Genomic DNA, 17,481 nt, shown 5'->3' on the forward strand with positions numbered 1-17,481 from the left:
GAGATGAGCTGTAATTCAGGGAGATCCTCAGGCCCCACCCGGAGGCTGGCATCCCTACTATGGGTGTGCATGATATGCACGTCCCCCTATGCCCATGAAGGGATGGGGGTACCTTAGTGGGGGGAACAAAATTCCTTGACCAGTCCCTGGACTTAAACCTGCAATTGGGGTCCCGCCAACCAGTAGTTTTAACCCTAACCATCCAGGAACCCTATACATGACCTTCCAAAGTTTAATGTGGCTTTGCCCTTCATTTGAGAATAGCATACTTCTGGTATCTACCACTAACTGATCACGAGATACAGCCTGCAAGTAAGTCTACTGTGTACCAAATTAGTGAACAGCATTCAACCCTGTTCCAGAGTCCCTGGCTCCCAACTGAGGACATCTTGAAACTCTTAGTTCTTTGATGGGAGCAGCCATCACAAAACCGGCACGGGGTTACAGGCCCCCTTCTTTTAGGAGGGTTCTCGCTGAAACAATCGAACTGCTTTCAAGCTACATCCATGTTGTAGTGTCAGTGTGGGTGCTCGCCTCAGTGACGGAACCTGTTCTCTGTTTGTAGTTGTTCCTCACCTGTGTGACCAGAAAGAGCAGGTAGCAAAGTGCTCCACTTCTGATTGCAGGTAACCAAAGGCTCCCCAAACGTTTTGCCAACAGAAAGTTACCATGCTAGGGAGAAAGATTCCAGCCTAATACTGTCTGACACACTAGTTTTCTGCATGCAGGGAGTGATACTTTTTGTTTGCCTGGGGATCATCCAAAATCTACAAAATGAAGTCATAAAGCCCTGCTAGGATAGTAAAATCAGATAAAGTAGATAGGATTGTACTGTGGATGTTTTTCTGCTTAAGTGTTCTCTGTAACCTTAACAGCTGCATACTCATCTGCTAATATCAAATATCTACTTAGATTGCTAATATCTATTTAAATATCTATCTGCTGTTAAAGGCAAAGTTACCTGTTCAAAAGCTGGCAGTTCTAACAGGGAATCTTGTCATTGGACCCTTGGCTATTTCCACATTAGGCATTTTGTCTTGAATAGCCATCATTTAGAATCATAGAATCAGAAGGGACCACCAGGGCCATCAAGTCCAACCCCCTGCGCAATGCAGGAAATTCACAACTACCCCCCCCCGCACACCCCTAGTGACCAGAAGATGGCCAAGATGCCCTCCTTATTACAGGCATGGGGTAGCAAACTGTCAGAAATGGCGTGGGCCTCCTGTAATTTTTCAGACTTCCTTTGTGGCATTTTTTGTTGTTGCTTTGAACAAAATTGCAGTGTTAGTTTGTTCAGAGCGGGCTTCCAAAGCTTTATTGATGTAGCGATGAGAAGGGGTAGCTAGGTCAGTGATGCGGCTGGTAATCCCTGATTATTTTTAAGCACCCCTGGCTTGCAAAGAGAAAATGAGATCAGGAAATGTGTAATTAAAGGGCCAATTATACTAATGAAGGGTGAATAGGAACCTAAGCTCTTAATTTTTTTTTGTTTGTAATTGGGAATTCTTCTTTGGTTTAAGATTCTGTTGCTGCAGAACAGTGAACAGTGACATCTTAAAGCTAACAAAATTCCACTCCCGAAAAAGACAGTACAGACGCACTCAAAGCAGCTGAAGAAGTCCTGGAAAGCTTTGGCTAGAATAAAATTCTGTTTAGTCTTTGAGGTGTCACTAGATGCTCACTTTGCCACAGCAGGCAAATACAGCTACACCTCTGTAACAATGAAATAGTTCAAGTTAGCTCCACTCAGCTTTGTCATTCTGGTCAATTTTGACCAAAATGACAGAGCTGGGTAGAGCTACCAGAAATTGACTAGAATATTGCTCTTTTCAAGAGGGCGGGGAGAGAAATAATTGATTTTGGCAGCGTTTCTTAAGGCATTACATTTAACAAAATACACAGGGAAACATTCCTGGCATCTAGTCTTTGCAATACTGAAGCGCCTATCCTTGGATAACACAGAGATGCTCTTTCGCCAGATGGGCCAGTGTAATAGTTACAAACATGGATATATCTTAGGTGCAGGTCTAGAGCTGCCAACCGGCCAGAGAAAATGCCCTGGCCTGCTCTTGTGCCTTAACATCAGACATCCCTACATAACTGACTCAGGATAAGCATGCTTACCTGCTAACATCTGGAGGTCAGGCTTCTGTCAAAGGCAGAACTGCAAAGGGGCAGCTCAAAAAATTGTCCATCCACATATCAGTTCATCCATGACCTGGGCTTAGGCAGGCCATCTTCTGTCCACCCCTCCAGTGTGCAGTGTGTGTGTGTGTGGATAATCCTGATCTACCTAGCCAGACCTTGGTAAGGATCACTGAGATCCCTGGACTGTGCATGAGGGATGCCAGCGACCTTGAATGGAGGCTGAATGGGATGTGATTGACCAGGTGATGTTGCCGGCCATGAAAAGCTTCAGCTGCCCATTTCCATGCAATGAGCCTCCATAAAAGCTACTGGATTCCCCCCAAGGTCTGTTCACAACCCTACTGTGCATAGGGATGCCATCTTTTCAACTGGCCTCTCTAGCTGCCCCTTCAATATCAATTTGATCTCCAGCAAACTGCAGGTGATGTCATTTACCTCCCACTACAAAAAGCTTCCGTTGCCCATTCTTGAGCATTAAGCCTCATTTAAAGGGACAACCCTGCAGGGTTGCCGTAAGTCAGGTGTGACTTGATGGCAAAGGACACACACTGACGGACAGGAGATCCTTTTTCCTGGACAGTTGGCAGCCTTGGCTGTGAAGATTGTGCAGTTGTTTCAAGGACTGTGTAGCTCCAAGCATCACTAAATTGTCCTCCCTTCCATTCTCCCCATCTTTTGCTTTATTTTGCTTTATTTATGTTGTCCCTCTACTCACAATCTCAGATAGGCCTCTCGCCTTTACCTTAATTTTATTGTAGTAGTAGGTAGAATCTAGATGGCTATCTATCTATCTATCTATCTATCTATCTATCTATCTATCTATCTAGTTGGAAGCTGACTGAGTCCATCTTAGGGTGGAAAGGGCGGGGTATAAATTGGATAAAATAAATAAATATTCCTCATTTTCAAGACTCTGTTCTGACCACCCGAGCTCCAAATAGCTTTCTTGTCTCCATATGGGTTCCAAGTACAGTAGCCAACTTTTAAACCTGCCTTGGTAGCTGTGCCTTTAGCAGCTGCTTGAATGTAGACATTAGCAGGCAGCAAGGTGGACCACCAGGTCAGGGAGAAGCATGACCTGCAGATTCAAGCAGCTGTTGAAGGCACAAAAGCATGCAGGGCTGTGTGTGTGTGTGTCCTGGTCAGTTGTCCACTCTGTTGCCAAGATGAAAATAAGTAAGAAACAGCACATACCTGGCTAGCGGTCAACACCTTTTCACCCTGACAGGCTCCTCTTTTTCATTCTAAACACTAAGCACTGGGGGAGGGATGCTATATCTATGCACATAACGCAGAGTTATTGGGGATCCTGGCCCATGAAATCCAGAGCAGGAAAGCAGGAGACAAAACATCCTTCCTCTGGAAGGGTCCCCTGCCCCAGAGACCACTGGCTTCTGCTTTTCTCTTATGGGGATACACAGCTGAGCCCTCCAAAATGCTACCAGGCAAGGGGAAAAGGGCATGGAGGAGAAAAATACATCTGCTGATTGGGAAGTTATTAAATATTTAAAGTCACAGAGCCCGCTGGCCTTTGAGATTTTCCATCTCTACAAAATGATTCTCAGAGATACGTCTTTAGCTAACCCTCTGTCTCCTTCCCTCGCTCTCTTGCTCTCACACCTGAAGAAAAGGCAGGTGTGACTTTCGAGGCGACAAGAGTGTCCCCATTAAAAGTCGACAATCTATGCTTTAAATCACATGCTGTTTATTTCAAGGGACGGGTTGGAGGGACTGTACGGTGGGCATGAACAGAGAAGTTTGTCTTTAGCATTTAGATCACTGCCTTTGCACATAGGATAGAACAGGAATTCTGAAAAAAAATTCTACAGTACTTCCCAAAGTCAGCTGTGATGAGAAGAAGGTAAAGGCACCCTCAGCAGTGCCTGCATTGGATACTGACACAGGGCATTCTCCCCACCCCTCTTTCCCACTCCCTTCTCGTGAAATATCATTACCTGTGGCCATCGCTCTCTCAGCCAGAGTAATGGGTCATCCAAATGGTGATAGACAGTTGCCAATATCCTGGAGAAAAAAACAACACCCTGCCCCATCCCTTTAATAGACACTTTTGTGTGTGGAAAGTGCTGTCAAGTAGCAGCTGACTTACAGCCACCCCGTGGGATATTCAAGGCAGGAGAACATTCGGAGGTGGTTTGCCATTGCTGGCCTCTGCGTGGGCTGAGAGAGTTCTGAGAGAACTGTGACTGGCCCAAGGTCACCCAGCAGGCTTCATGTGGAGGAGTGGGGAATCGAACCCGGTTCTCCATATTAGAGTCTGCTGCTCATGTGCAGGAGTGGGGAATCGAACCTGGTTCTCCAGATTAGAGTCTGCTCCTTCTAACCACTACACCACTCTGGCTTACCGGGATATTATTTGCCAGGTGGCTTTGTGCCCTGAAAAGTTTCACCTGCCAATGTATACACATTAAAGGAGCAGGATGTATTTTCTCCAGGTCAGTTGGCAACCCGATGCAATGCTTTGGCTCCTTGGCTGCCCCTGTATGCCTGGAACCCCTCCCAGACTCGAAGCACCAAGCTCTCTCCATTTCTGTCCCTCTGCAGCACTTTCTCCTCTACCAAGGCAAAGCCTGAGGGCCGATTCAAAGACAGGCTGGGAGATTTATGAATGGTTCTTCCAAGCACATCAAAGAAGGGGGGGCACAGGGCGACCCCCCCCACACACACATAATGCTAAGGAAGGTCAACCATTCTTTACTCAGGCATGCAGTTTTGCAGACTGAATCCAACCCCTTTGACATCAATTGGGCTCTTGTTAGCATTGCAAGAGGAAAAAAAAATAAAGGAGCCAAGAGAGAACTGAGCTGTGAATTGTGAAGTCCTCCCATTCTGAATCTGCCAAGTACTCATTCCGGCAGCCTTGGGTAATTCTCTGTTCTCTCCACTTCATTTGCAATAACAGAATGATAATAATAATAATGGTCTACCTTGCAGGGTTGTTGTAAAGTAGATTAAGGTTACTTTATCAAGGGATCGTAATCAACACTGCAGTTGTCGTTGTCCCTTCCTCGTATATAATTTTCTCAGCATTCATATTGCAAACCTGTACAACTCTCACCTGATCCAGGTAGGATCAAGGGTTCTTGCCTGGCTTTCCTGGGGGAGACCCGACAAGTGATTTGGGGGTGAAGACTCAGCTTGTGCAGGAAGCCCCCCATGCTGAAAGCAGGGATGCCAGTCTTCTGATCGAAGTTCAGGGTCTGCATTGACTCTTTAAAAAGGTGGAAGAGGCAGAGCCACTGTGGCGGGGAGGGGCTGCTGGCTTCATGGCCCGAGAGCAGGGATGCCGAACTCAATTGTTACAAGGGCCGGATATGACAGAAGCGTCACTTGGTCAGGCTGGGCCAGGCCTCGCCAGTCCAGATTGAGAGCGGGGGCTGCCTCGGCTGGCTCGTGGGCTGGATAAGAGCTCTCAAGGGGCTGGATCCAGCCCATGGGCCATATGTTTGACACCCCTGCCCTAGAGGCTGAGAGAACAGTGGGGTCCCCCTGGCAGGTGCCTGGCTGAAGGGCCTAACCCAGCACCTGCCAGATGGGGCCAGGCTTGCTGAAATTGCAGGACCACCCTAGGAGGACACAGGGCGGGCTGACAATGGGAAGAGGTGTCCCACCCGAAGCCTGCCCAGAGGCTGGACAGGCTTTAAGGGGGAATGCAGGATGAAGCTGCGGCAGCAACTCCCTTTCCCTCCAAACAGAGCTTTGCAACGGCTCATGGGAGAAGTCGAGAAGTCCTGCAATTTACCTGAACTCCTGGGTGTGCTATGTGAAGGCAGGGAGAGGCGCGCCCGCCTCCTGAAGTCTGCGGTGCCCAAAGGCACTACTGGTAGCAACATGTCTACATTGAATATAGCAGGGATCGGTTTTGCAGGGCTTGCCGAGTGTTGGCCCCCCTTGTACTTGAACATCCCCAGCAGCTGCTGAGGCCACCTCCCGCCTGGGAAAGCATTTCCCGGTCCCAATCCCCCCTTCAGTTGCCTGCAGCGCTTCCTTAAAAGGGTTACTCTAGTTTCCTGCAGAAGTTTTTTCAGACGTTGCAAGGCCTGAAGATCTCCCTGCAAAAGCACTACTTGACTTGGCACGCTGTGGGTGCAAGAGTCTGCGCTTCTGAATGAGAACTCCGGCCCTGCCCGCCTGCCCCGCGCAACTCAGCGGGTTTAGGTGTTTACTGACAAATAGGTCCTATGATACTATCTCTGCCTGGCAAACAGGCACACGAAGGTGTACAAATATCTCAAAACATTTAAGGAGCAATTTGATGTGAAACCACTAGGCTTCCTGCTAGGGTTGCCAGCTTCCAGGCAGAGCCTGGAGATCTCCTGGAATCACAACTGATCTCCAGATGACAGAAACCATTTCTCTTGGAGAAATGGCAGCTTTGGAGGGAGGACTCTGTGGCATTTTACCATGCGGAGGTCACTCCCCTCCCCAAATCTTGTACTTTATAGGTTCCGCACCCCTCCCCAATCTCCAGGAATGTACTAAGCTGGAGTTGGCAACTCTATTTCCTGCCCTTATTTGTGTTTTGGGAAGTGCTGGGGTTTCCCAGAAGGGAGTTTCTCATTGAGAAGCACAAAATATCGGGCAAGCTTCCCATTTAAAATCAGGGGGAGAATTCAGGGAGTTCAAGCATGCCCTTGCTGTTCATGGGGTACAGGCAGGCTGGTGAAACCCAAGAAGCTTGGCAGGCATTGCCAGGGGAACAGAATGTGTGCGCGCCCTTCCTCCATCCCCGGAATCCTCTGCAGTGCAAAGGAGCTCCATAGCAGACACCCAGCATATTTTACATGAAAAGATCTACTGAAGACAGAAAGTAGGAAAACTGCTGCTTTAGCTGACCTCTGGTCTGGCATTGCCAACAGGCCTGGAGGAAAATGCCCTGTCCCTTTAATAGAGGCTTAATGCTGGGAAACAAGCAGATGAAGCTTTTCATGGCATGGAGATAAATAACATCCCATCAACCTTCTAATAAAAGGATGGGATTCCCCCCCCCCCTCAAGGAAGTTGGCAACCCTGCTCTGGTCTTCCCTTACAGCTTTAGAGCAGCTACAATATGCACGTACAAAGCATTTCCATGTAAGAAAATGAGCAAATACCACTTGTGGTTGTTAAGTGTACGTGCATTTCCCCCCCTTTTGCAGTCCTAGAACGCAAGCTCCAATTTTACTGTCTGTGTGATGAAGGAAGTCTTGAACGGAAACTAAAACTTTATCAATGGCGGGTGGGGGGGGAGCAAACTCAGTCAAAATAAGGCTTTGTCCACATACTCTGGAAGACAGCCCCAGTCTTCACTTCATCAAGTTCAGCCCCAAAATCTGATTTGAAAGCTAGACCTCCACCCTGCAAGATGTGCTGTAATAGTAAGAGTCACTTGAGCATGTGCCAAGTGCCTCCCCCCCCCCACAAGTAGCCACATTTCTACTTAAGGTCTCTGGGATTTGAGACCAGCTTCAGCTCCCACTGTTATTCTTGAAAGTAAGCTCTGCACAGCTTTCACAATGCAGATGAATCTGAAACACAATAGCAGGGTGTTGTAGGAACACCAGACAGAAGGGAGGGCATTCCAATGGAAAAAGCTTTCAGGCCGGCCTGGACCTGGCTTTTAAGAAGAGATTTGGCAGGTGGCAGGAAAGGAGGACCCTTCTTGTCTCCCTTGACATTAAGGAGGAAAGACAGAAGCCCTTCAGTGTAGTAAATGGGCCTGGATAGACAGATGTGAAGAACGCCGTGATCCATAGTGTTGAGACAGAACGAAGAGCAACCAGCCAACCCCTCTTTGTGGCCAACCACTTGGCAGCCACGGGTGCGTTTGAGAGCTGCGTGGCCAGCAGAGACTCAGTGCTCTCCCCCCAGCCCCCCCCCCCACCTGCCGACTTCCATGAAAGGGGAAGGGGACGAGCCCCTGACAGCCTTTTCCAGTTGCTTTGGTATGTTTGAATTTTTGGTGATGCCTTTCGGATTGAAAGGGGCTCCGGGGGTCTTTATGCAACTCATCAAGGAAATACTACATGACTTGTTGTATAAAGGAGTGGTGGTTTATTTAGATGACATTCTTATTTACTCTAAAACCATGGAGGAACACGTCGCCCTGGTTAGGGAAGTGTTACAACTTCTTAGAGACAATCAACTCTATGCTAAGGTGTCCAAGTGTGAGTTTCACCAAAGACAATTGACTTTTCTGGGCTACATAATTTCACACCAAGGACTCACAATGGACCCAGAGAAGGTACAAGCCGTAACCAATTGGGAACCGCCCACAACCCGCAAACAAGTTCAGAGATTTCTCAGGTTCGCAAATTTCTACAGGGGGTTCCTCCCAAACTTTGCTCAAATTGCGCTGCCTATCACTGACCTCCTTAATACCAAAGGAAAGGGAAACGAAGCCACCATGCCTTCGGCTAAAGTAAATTGGACCCCCCAGTGCCAGACTGCTTTTGACAGTCTCAAATGACTGTTTACCTCCGAACCGGTTTTGAAACACCCTGATCCTGAACAAATGTTTGTAGTCCAGGTAGACGCTTCAGATGTAGCCATAGGGGTTGCATTGTTACAGCGAGGGAGGGACGGCAACTGCATCCGTGCACTTACTTCTTTAAGAAATTCACGCAGTCTCAGCTCAATTGGCAGAACTGGGAAAAAGAGGCGGCTGCGGTCAAGCATGCCCTTACGGTGTGGAGACACTTTTTAGAGGGTTCTAAGGTCCCTTTTGAAGTATGGAGCAATCACAGAAACCTGGAAGCGCTAACAGGAGAACGCAAACTGTCTGTGAAACAGGTATGGTGGGCGGACTTCTTTGCTCAATTCCGCTTTGTATTAAAATATGTGCCAGGGAAACAAAACCTGCTAGCTGATGCTTTGTCTAGACTGCCTCAATACCCCACCAAAATTGAGCACCCCACGGAGTCCCTCTTCACTCTGGTTCAGAGAGGTTTACTGCCCACCTTGGCACTGCAAACCCGGTCGCAGACCTGGCTTCCAACACAGCCTTCACAGAGGGGGGAAGCCCTAAGTCCGACCACGTCGGTCGGCCCATCCACCCCGGCCCCTTCGCCGCCTCCCTCACCGTCTCTGGTTCCATCCCCCACGCACTCCCGGGGTGCCAGTCCCGAAGTACAGGAGCCCGTCCACGCTAGCGAACCGGCCGCCCAAACCCCTCCACCGACACCGACACCTTCTCCTGCGGCAAAACCCGCTAGAGCAGTGCCCACAACGCCGGACATGAAGGGACTGATTCCTTCAGGGAATCACTCCATTGCAGCTGCCAAGCCGAACTCTCCGCAAAAACCCTCCCACCGTCTCTGATTGAACGCGGGGGTTATTGGTATAAAGAATCTAAGTTATATGTGCCTAAGGTATTGCAAAAGGAAGTTCTGCATCTGGTTCATGGGGCCAAAACCGCCGGACACTTTGGTTTTCTTAAGACTTTACATTTGCTAAGAAGACAATTCTGGTGGGTGGGCATGCGCACTGATGTGGATTCATTCATTCGCAGTTGCCCAGTGTGTGCTGCTGCCAAGAGACCCCAGGGTAAACCACCAGGACTGTTGCAGCCTTTGGAAACCCCCACTAAACCCTGGGAGGTGGTCGCAATGGATTTTATGACCGATCTGCCCCTTAGCGAAGGGAAACCCATACTGTGGGTAATCACTGATCTATTTTCGAAACAGGTGCATCTTGTACCTTGCGCAGGCATCCCTTCCGCCCCGAAACTGGCCCGCCTCTTCGTGTCACACATCTTCCGATTGCATGGATTTCCGCGCAAGGTGGTCAGCGACCACGGAAGTAGTTATGTGGCTAAGTTTCGGAAAACTTTCCTAAAATTAGTTAGGGTGGAACAAGGACTTTCAACCGCCTTCCATCCCCAAACCGACGGCCAAACGGAAAGAGTGAATGTTGTTTTGGAATGCTACTTACACTGTTATGTTACCACCAGGATGATTGGGTAGAACTGTTGCCCTTTGCTGAATATGCTTACAATAACGCTGTACATCAGTCTACTGGGTTTAGCCCTTTTCAAGCCGTTTATGGTCAAGAATTTGGCCCCATTAGCCATGTGAACAAGTCTGGGGAGGAGGGAGGTGGAGATGTGGCTGCTTGGGTTCACACGATCCAAACGACCTGGCCTTGGTTGGTGAAAAATCTAGATCGAGCCAAGAGCAATAAGGCTCAAGCCAACAAACACCGACCACCAGGTACAAACTACGGGGTGGGGGATACAGTTTATCTGTCCACCAAGAACCTACGGTTTACCAGCCCGTGCGGCAAACTCAGTGCTAAATATATGGGTCCGTTTCCCATTTCCCGCATCACCAACCCGGTCACTGTGGAACTTTCACTCCCCAATCTCTACGGCAAATCCATCCCTTGTTTCATGTCAGTCTGTTGAAGCTGCATGTTCCCTCCCCGGAGTGGCATCCCGAGCCACCTCCTGAGGTGCCTGTACTGGTGGGGCGGGGGGAAAGAGCATTTTGAGGTTGCTAAAATCTTAGACTCGCGTATCCATCATGGTTCCCTCCAGTATCTTGTTCGTTGGAAACATTTTAGTTCTGCTCATGATGAGTGGGTGCGCTCACGTGATAATGTCCGCCCCTCGCCTGGTCGGTGATTTCCATGCAGCCTACCTGCACAAACCAGCACCTGGGAGATGAAAGGGGGCCCTTTGGGGGGGGCAGAATGTCAGGCCCAGCCTGTGCAGTGTGCTATGAATGCCAGGCATGGTCTGACAGGATGTTGTGCTTTCTCCAGGTGCAGCCAAGGACAGCACCAACTGCCAACTATGTGTTTTGACTCTGGACTCCGTGGGAAGCTTGCCTCAGTGGGAGGGGGGCTACCATGGCATCCTCACACGTTCTCTGCTCTTTGATATAGGTCCTGCACCTCGCTTGTAATTCTCATTAGTGCCATCTTGAATATCAGCTGCTGTTAACCTGTAGATTTTCCAATAAATCAACTCTCTTTTGGACTATTTGTCTGTGGATGTTGTTTATGGGATTGTCGCGGGGCAAGTGCTTACAGATAGGAAGAAAATAGATTCCTTTGAAATGTGGTGTTACGAATACCGTGGACTGCCAAAAAAACAAATCAGTGGGTTATAGATCAAATCAAGCCTGAACTGACCCTAGAAGCTAAAATGACTAAACTGAGGCTATTGTATTTTGGTCACGTCATGAGACGACAAGAGTCACTGGAAAAGACAGTCATGCTAGGAAAAATTGAGGGCAGCAGGAAAAGAGGAAGACCCAACAAGAGATGGATTGACTCAATAAAGGAAGCCACAGCCTTCAATTTGCAAGATCTGAGCAAGGCTGCCAAAGATAGGACATTTTGGAGGACTTTCATTCACAGGGTCGCCATGAGTCGGAAACGATGGCACTTAACACACACACACACCAAATATCAACGTGTCACAAAGTGATAAACAGTCTATACCAAAAATCCTATGTATACTAGTTCATCTCAAAAGTCCAAATAAATGTCACGCTGGTATAGTTCATAGTTCAGATGAAAGGGGGATACGGCTGTTTCAAGATTCTTCAGTAAAATTCTTCCTCAGTCCCCAACAGTATCCATCTAATTCCAGCTTCAATAGTACATGACTGCATTTAAATATCAAGGATAGTTCACATGTTCCATGCAGGGATATATTGAATATGTCCTGTGCCCAGTACCTGGAGGTTGGCAACCCTAAGCTCAGTGCATGGCAAAAACCTCAAGAGTGATCAACGGAGAAACCAGTCCAGGGCTTCCAGGGGCTGCACCACTGATTTGAGACTCTACCAGCACGGCTGCCCCACTCATATTTGTACCAGCTAGGCAGCACTTTACTGATGTACCTCATTTCACTTTTCCCCCCAAGGGGGACCCAGAGCAGTTGCCATCGTTCTCCCCTCCTCCATTTTATCCTCAGAATAACCCTGTGAGGTAGGGGAGGGGCTGTGGCTCAGTGGCAGAGCATCTGCTTGGCATGCAGAAGGTCCCAGGTTCAATTCCCGGCATCTCCAGTTAAAGGGACTAGGCAGGTAGGTGATGTGAAAGACCCCAGCCTGAGACCCTGGAGAGCAGCTACCGGTCTGAGTAGGCAATACTGGTTCAGTATAAGGCAGCTTCATGTGTGTTCATGTGTGAGGTAGGTTAGACTGAGAGAGTGTGACTTGCCCAACTTGGGCACCCAGCAAGCTTCCGTGGCAGATTGGGGATTCGAACATGGGCCTCCCAGGTCCCAGTCTAACCACTATACCATGCTGGCTCTCTCCATGAGCTCCCACTGCATGGACAGGTCCAGCAGGTGAAGACAGCAGCTGAATGTAAAAAGAGAGGGGCCAGAATTGCTCCGAAGCCACTTTTTCAGTCCTACTGCATAGATCCAGTGTGTTCAAATGGGTTATGATTGCTCAGAGGCAGGAGAAGGGCATTTTTCACATGTTCAGAGGCACTCTTGTTCCTTCACAAAGTGAGAAGCTGAGTATTATATTGCAAATGGGCTCCTGAGTACAGGGTTGCCAACCTCCAGGTGGTGGCTGGAGATCTCCTGCTATTACAACTGATCTCCAGGTGATTGAGATCAGTTTCCCTGGAGAAAATGGCAGCTTTGGCAACTGGACTCTATGGCATTGAAGTCCCTCCCCTCCCCAAACCCTGCCCTCCCTCAAGTTACATCCCCAAAATCTCCAGGTATTTCCCATCCCAGAGCTGGCAACCCTACCTGAATAGCAGACTGGATGGGACCTGTTTCTCTTTCTTCTGTTCCCTTCCCCATCTATGTGACTTTTGATTATGTATATTGAAGCTACACTTAATGGTGAAATCCATCAGACTTCTGGTCACTTTTGCACATTTTTAAGGGGGAAACCATTTGGGAGACTGAGCATCAAATGCCACACAGCGAGAGGCAAAAGGAAGCATGACCTTCAAGGAAAGATCCCCCCCCTTTCTTGAATGTTTTGTGCTCTTAAAACTCTGAAAAGACTCCCCCCCCCATCCAGAAAATGGAAATAATATACTTTTCTATTTGTGGATGATAACACTTGAAGTATCTGGCCAGAAGAAATTGTTCCCAGCTGTTTCTGTGGAAACTTGAAGGCCCAGAAAGGCACAGGGGCTCACACATGTAGATGTGTACTTTGCTTTACACTTAAGATCATGCTATACAGATGAGTCATCCTTTAATGCACAAACACCCCATCACACTCACAGGGTGGGTAAAAGGAAGCTTTCCTCACCCTTTCTATGCACACCTCTGACTGAAGCGGGGTTTCTGAGCAGTGTGGGGGGCAGACGCAGGGGCCGGGCGATTTCTTCAGCATTAATTCAGAGCACAAAAGTGCCAGCTTATGTTTGTGGGAGCATCCAGGTGCTAAGCACAGCCAAGTGACCACCGAGGGGGTGCGCATGGACAAAAGGAGACAGAGATGGATCTGTGAGTGGATACAACTTGAAAAGTGGTCCTGCGGAGGCTGGGCTTAATTATGAAATTCAATTAGAAAGCATCAAGACTCCTTTGCTGGTCCCCCTCTGGCAGGATTAAGTGGTCTTGTCACAAAGGGACAGTTTGATTCAGAAAAAGATGGTGGGGGCTGCTGGAGGAGGAAAAGGCAGTGGAGGCGGAGAGGCAGCTCCCAACTGGGACCAGCGATTCCCCTCTCCCACCACCCCTTTTTAGTTTTTAAATTACCTACAATTATTTATGTTCTTTTTTTAAAAAAAGACTGTCCTGGCCCAACATAATCCTGCTTCAAAATAATCTACAAAGTGCCAAAAGATCTATAAACATCTTCCAAAGATTTGAAATATCTTGTAGACGCCTCCCCTCACTGGCATCTCAGGCCTTATTTTCCTCTTTTGGATTCAAGAGTCCTGTAGGTGAGGAAGAAGAATGCGGGGGGGGGGGGGGAGGTTGCAGAAGAATGCCCCGCACAAGTGTGGTAGGGAAAGAGTCACTATAAATTGATTTCTCTAAGTGAAAGAGGCTACAGAGCCAGGCTGGAAGCAGAGCGTCTCTCCACCCAGCCCCAGAAGTTGGAGGGAGACTCAGGGCCTGGGGGGAACTTGGAGGGCTCTTTCCCCCAGAGGTGGAGAGAGAGGAAAACAGGTTCCCTAGGACATGAGCTGAACACTGCTCTTTTGAGAGGGGGGGGGGGTTTGCATATACCTGCCTGTGTAGTTCTGGGATCCCCATAGCTGGGGATGTTATAAAATGAGACCTATATAATCCAATTCTTGTTCCTGATAAAGAGGATAGAAATGGGGGGGGGATCTTTCTTTTTGACCCTTTTACAACCTCTGGGAAGGTTGCACATTTTTTTGAAGAAAGATCTCTGCTTGGGCACCTCCACAGATTGTTAAACGTACTCAAGAGGGTCTTCTCAAGCGGGTGTGTTTAGAGCTCCCCCAATACAGGAGAGGGGAGTAGAGGGCAGCTGGGACTACATCGAATATGTGGTGACTATGCCCCCCTCCCCATGCTTTCGTTCTTGAGTGTCTCCAAGATCGACAGAAAACACACCACACAGACCACGGGGGTAGGGAACTTGTACAGGGAGAATAGAGTTTCTTTCTATTATCCAAAAAGTTGGGAGGAAAGGAAAGGAAAGGAAAGGAAGGATGGTCTGGTGAAAAGAAAACAATGAGAAGAGGAAGGAAGGAAGGAAGGAAGGAAGGAAGGAAGGAAGGAAGGAAGGAAGGAAGGAAGGAAGAAAGAAAGAAAGAAAGAAAGAAAGAAAGAAAGAAAGAAAGAAAGAAAGGAAAAGGAAGGAAGGAAGGAAGAAAGAAAGGAAAAGGAAGGAAGGAAGGAAGGAAGGAAGGAAGGAAGGAAGGAAGGAAGGAAGGAAGGAAGGAAGGACCGTCTGGTGGAAAGAGAAAGAAAGAAAGAAAGAAAGAAAGAAAGAAAGAAAGAAAGAAAGAAAGAAAGAAAGAAAGAAAGAAAGGAAGGAAGGAAGGAAGGAAGGAAGGAAGAAAGAAAGAAAGAAGGAAGGAAGGAAGGAAGGAAGGAAGGAAGGAAGGAAGGAAGGAAGGAAGGAAGGAAGGAAGGAAGAAAAAGGAAAGAAGGAAGGAAGGAAGGACTGTCTGGTGGAAAGAGAAAGAAAGGAAGGAAGGAAGGAAGGAAGGAAGGAAGGAAGGAAGGAAGGAAGGAAGGAAGGAAGGAAGGAAGAAAGAAAGAAAGAAAGAAAGAAAGAAAGAAAGAAAGAAAGGAAGGAAGGAAGAAAAGGAAGGAAGGAAGGAAGAAAGGAAGGAAGGAAGGACCGTCTGGTGGAAAGAGAAAGAAAGAAAGAAAGAAAGAAAGAAAGAAAGAAAGAAAGAAAGAAAGGAAAGGAAGGAAGGAAGGAAGGAAGGAAGGAAGGAAGGAAGGAAGGAAGAAAGAAAGAAAGAAAGAAAGAAAGAAAGAAAGAAAGGAAGGAAGGAAGGAAGGAAGGAAGGAAGGAAGGAAGGAAAAGGAAAGAAGGAAGGAAGGACCGTCTGGTGGAAAGAGAAAGAAAGGAAGGAAGGAAGGAAGGAAGGAAGGAAGGAAGGAAGGAAGGTCCGTGCAGCCTCTGCCGGGCGCCCCACGACCTGCGTCCCAGCCCTGGCCGTGCCCCCGCCGCCTCCCCGGCGCAGCCTTCGGCAGCCCCCCTTCCCTGGCTCGGCCGCCCCCCCCCCGCCCCGGCCAGCCGGCCGCGGCGCCGTGCAGGGCTCGGGGGGGGGGGGTGCCGGTACCTGGCCGTTCTTGCAGAGGTCGGCCCACATGGAGGTGCCGTCGCCGCCGCGCATGAGGACGTGGTAGGTGAAGAAGTAGGTGCCGGGGATGGTGCAGGTGAACCTGCCGCTGGCCGCCTCGTAGCCGTTGCCCAGGTTGGTCACCACGTCGTCGAACTTGAGCACCTCGTAGCCCTCGTGCGGGTTCTTGAGGCCGGCGTAGAAGGCCACGCGCGGCACCGTGCTGTAGGTGGCGGCGCTCACCGCCCCGACGCCCAGCGCCGGCCCGCCCGGCCCGGGGGGCCCGGGGAGCCCCGACGCCCCGCGCTCGCCCGGCGGACCGGCCGGCCCCGGCGGCCCCGGCGGCCCCGCCTTGCCCGCCTTGCCCGGCGGGCCCCGGCGCGGCGGCGGCGGCGAGGGCGGCGGCGTCGTCGGGGGTCCGCCGCTGTCCCGCCTGCCGGCGCTGGTGGGGGGCGCGGGCGCGGCGTCGGCGGCGGCGTAGGGCTGGCACACCATGCGGCAGGCGCCCAGCAGCTCGTAGCGCCCCTCGGGCCCCGCCGAGCCCACCAGCACCGGGATCAGCACCACCAGCAGCAGCAGCATCACCACCCCGACGCCCGCCGCCGCCAGCCACTGCTTGCCCCGCCCCAGCCGCCGCGCCGGCGGGGCGCGCGCCGGCCCCGAGCCCGCGATCGTGGCGGCGGGGGGGACGGGAGCCGCCGGGAGAGCCGCCGCCGCCGCCGCCGCCGCCGGTGCGCCTCTGGCCGCTCTACCGCCGCCTCGCCCGGCCCTCCTCCCGCCCCGTCGGGGGAAAGAGGGAGGCCGTCTGGCGGGGAGGGGTCCGGAGGCGGGGCGACACCCCCAGCAAGCCGGCGCCGGGATCCCCTGGGCGCGCAGGGAGCCGGGACGCCCGCCCGCCCGTCGGAGCCGCCCTTGGCCAACTGCGCGCCTGCTGCTCGGGCAGGGCGTCGGCGCACGGAAGGAGCCCCCTCGCGCCGCCCGGCCCCCGTGGGGGGCTGGCGATGCTGCGAACAGAGGGGCCGCCCGGCACCCACACGCCGCTCCGCCCGCTCGGGAAGCCTGGCTCCTTGCTCAGGCTTGCGGCGGCTCGGGGGTCCCGAAGGCAGCCCTCTGCACCCGCTCCGACGCACTCGCGGGGCAGGCTCCGGCCCCCGGGACCTGAAGACACGCCGGCTTGCAGGGGCGAGTCTGGGGACCAAATCAGGGCCGCCCCTGTAGGACCTCTGAATAAACCAGGGCTGGAGAAGGTCGGGACTCTTTTACCAGGCCCTGGTAAAAAGCGAATTTTACATTCCAGCTTCAAGCATCCAAAAGGTGGTGATCAGGGCAAACAGATCAGAAAGTCAGTAAACATTAATTTTGACGGTGTTGGTCCATGAAGTGTGGGTCCTTTCCCTTTCCAAGCCATTGATTAGATTTTCTGGCTGGGTAGGTTTGGGATTTTTCAGAAGTGTAATTTAAGGAACTAGCTGTCATTGGATATTTTCATGCTGGGTTAGCGTACTCTTTTTAAAAAATAGGATTCAGCAAGCTCACAGTGTATGAGTTATACAGCTGTTATTAGCCACAACAGCTAACAATGGAACCTCCCTGTACAAAGGCAGGAGACCTTTCATATCCGGAAGA

General features: G+C 50.5%; 1 protein-coding gene across 1 annotated transcript in view; it reads right to left on the reverse strand.

Annotated features, from left to right (window-relative positions):
* C1QL1 (complement C1q like 1) overlaps positions 1-16,458 on the reverse strand; it is a 34,650-nt gene extending 18,192 nt beyond the window's left edge. The window contains exon 1 of the mRNA XM_056863327.1: positions 15,856-16,458. Within this exon, the coding sequence (XP_056719305.1) occupies positions 15,856-16,437 (582 nt within the window). The 5' untranslated portion in view covers positions 16,438-16,458. The remainder of the gene's footprint in view (positions 1-15,855) is intronic.
* Positions 16,459-17,481: the final 1,023 nt, after the last annotated feature.

This window comes from Euleptes europaea, chromosome 18 (assembly GCF_029931775.1).
Source record: "Euleptes europaea isolate rEulEur1 chromosome 18, rEulEur1.hap1, whole genome shotgun sequence".
In the NCBI taxonomy this organism is placed as follows: domain Eukaryota; kingdom Metazoa; phylum Chordata; class Lepidosauria; order Squamata; family Sphaerodactylidae; genus Euleptes; species Euleptes europaea.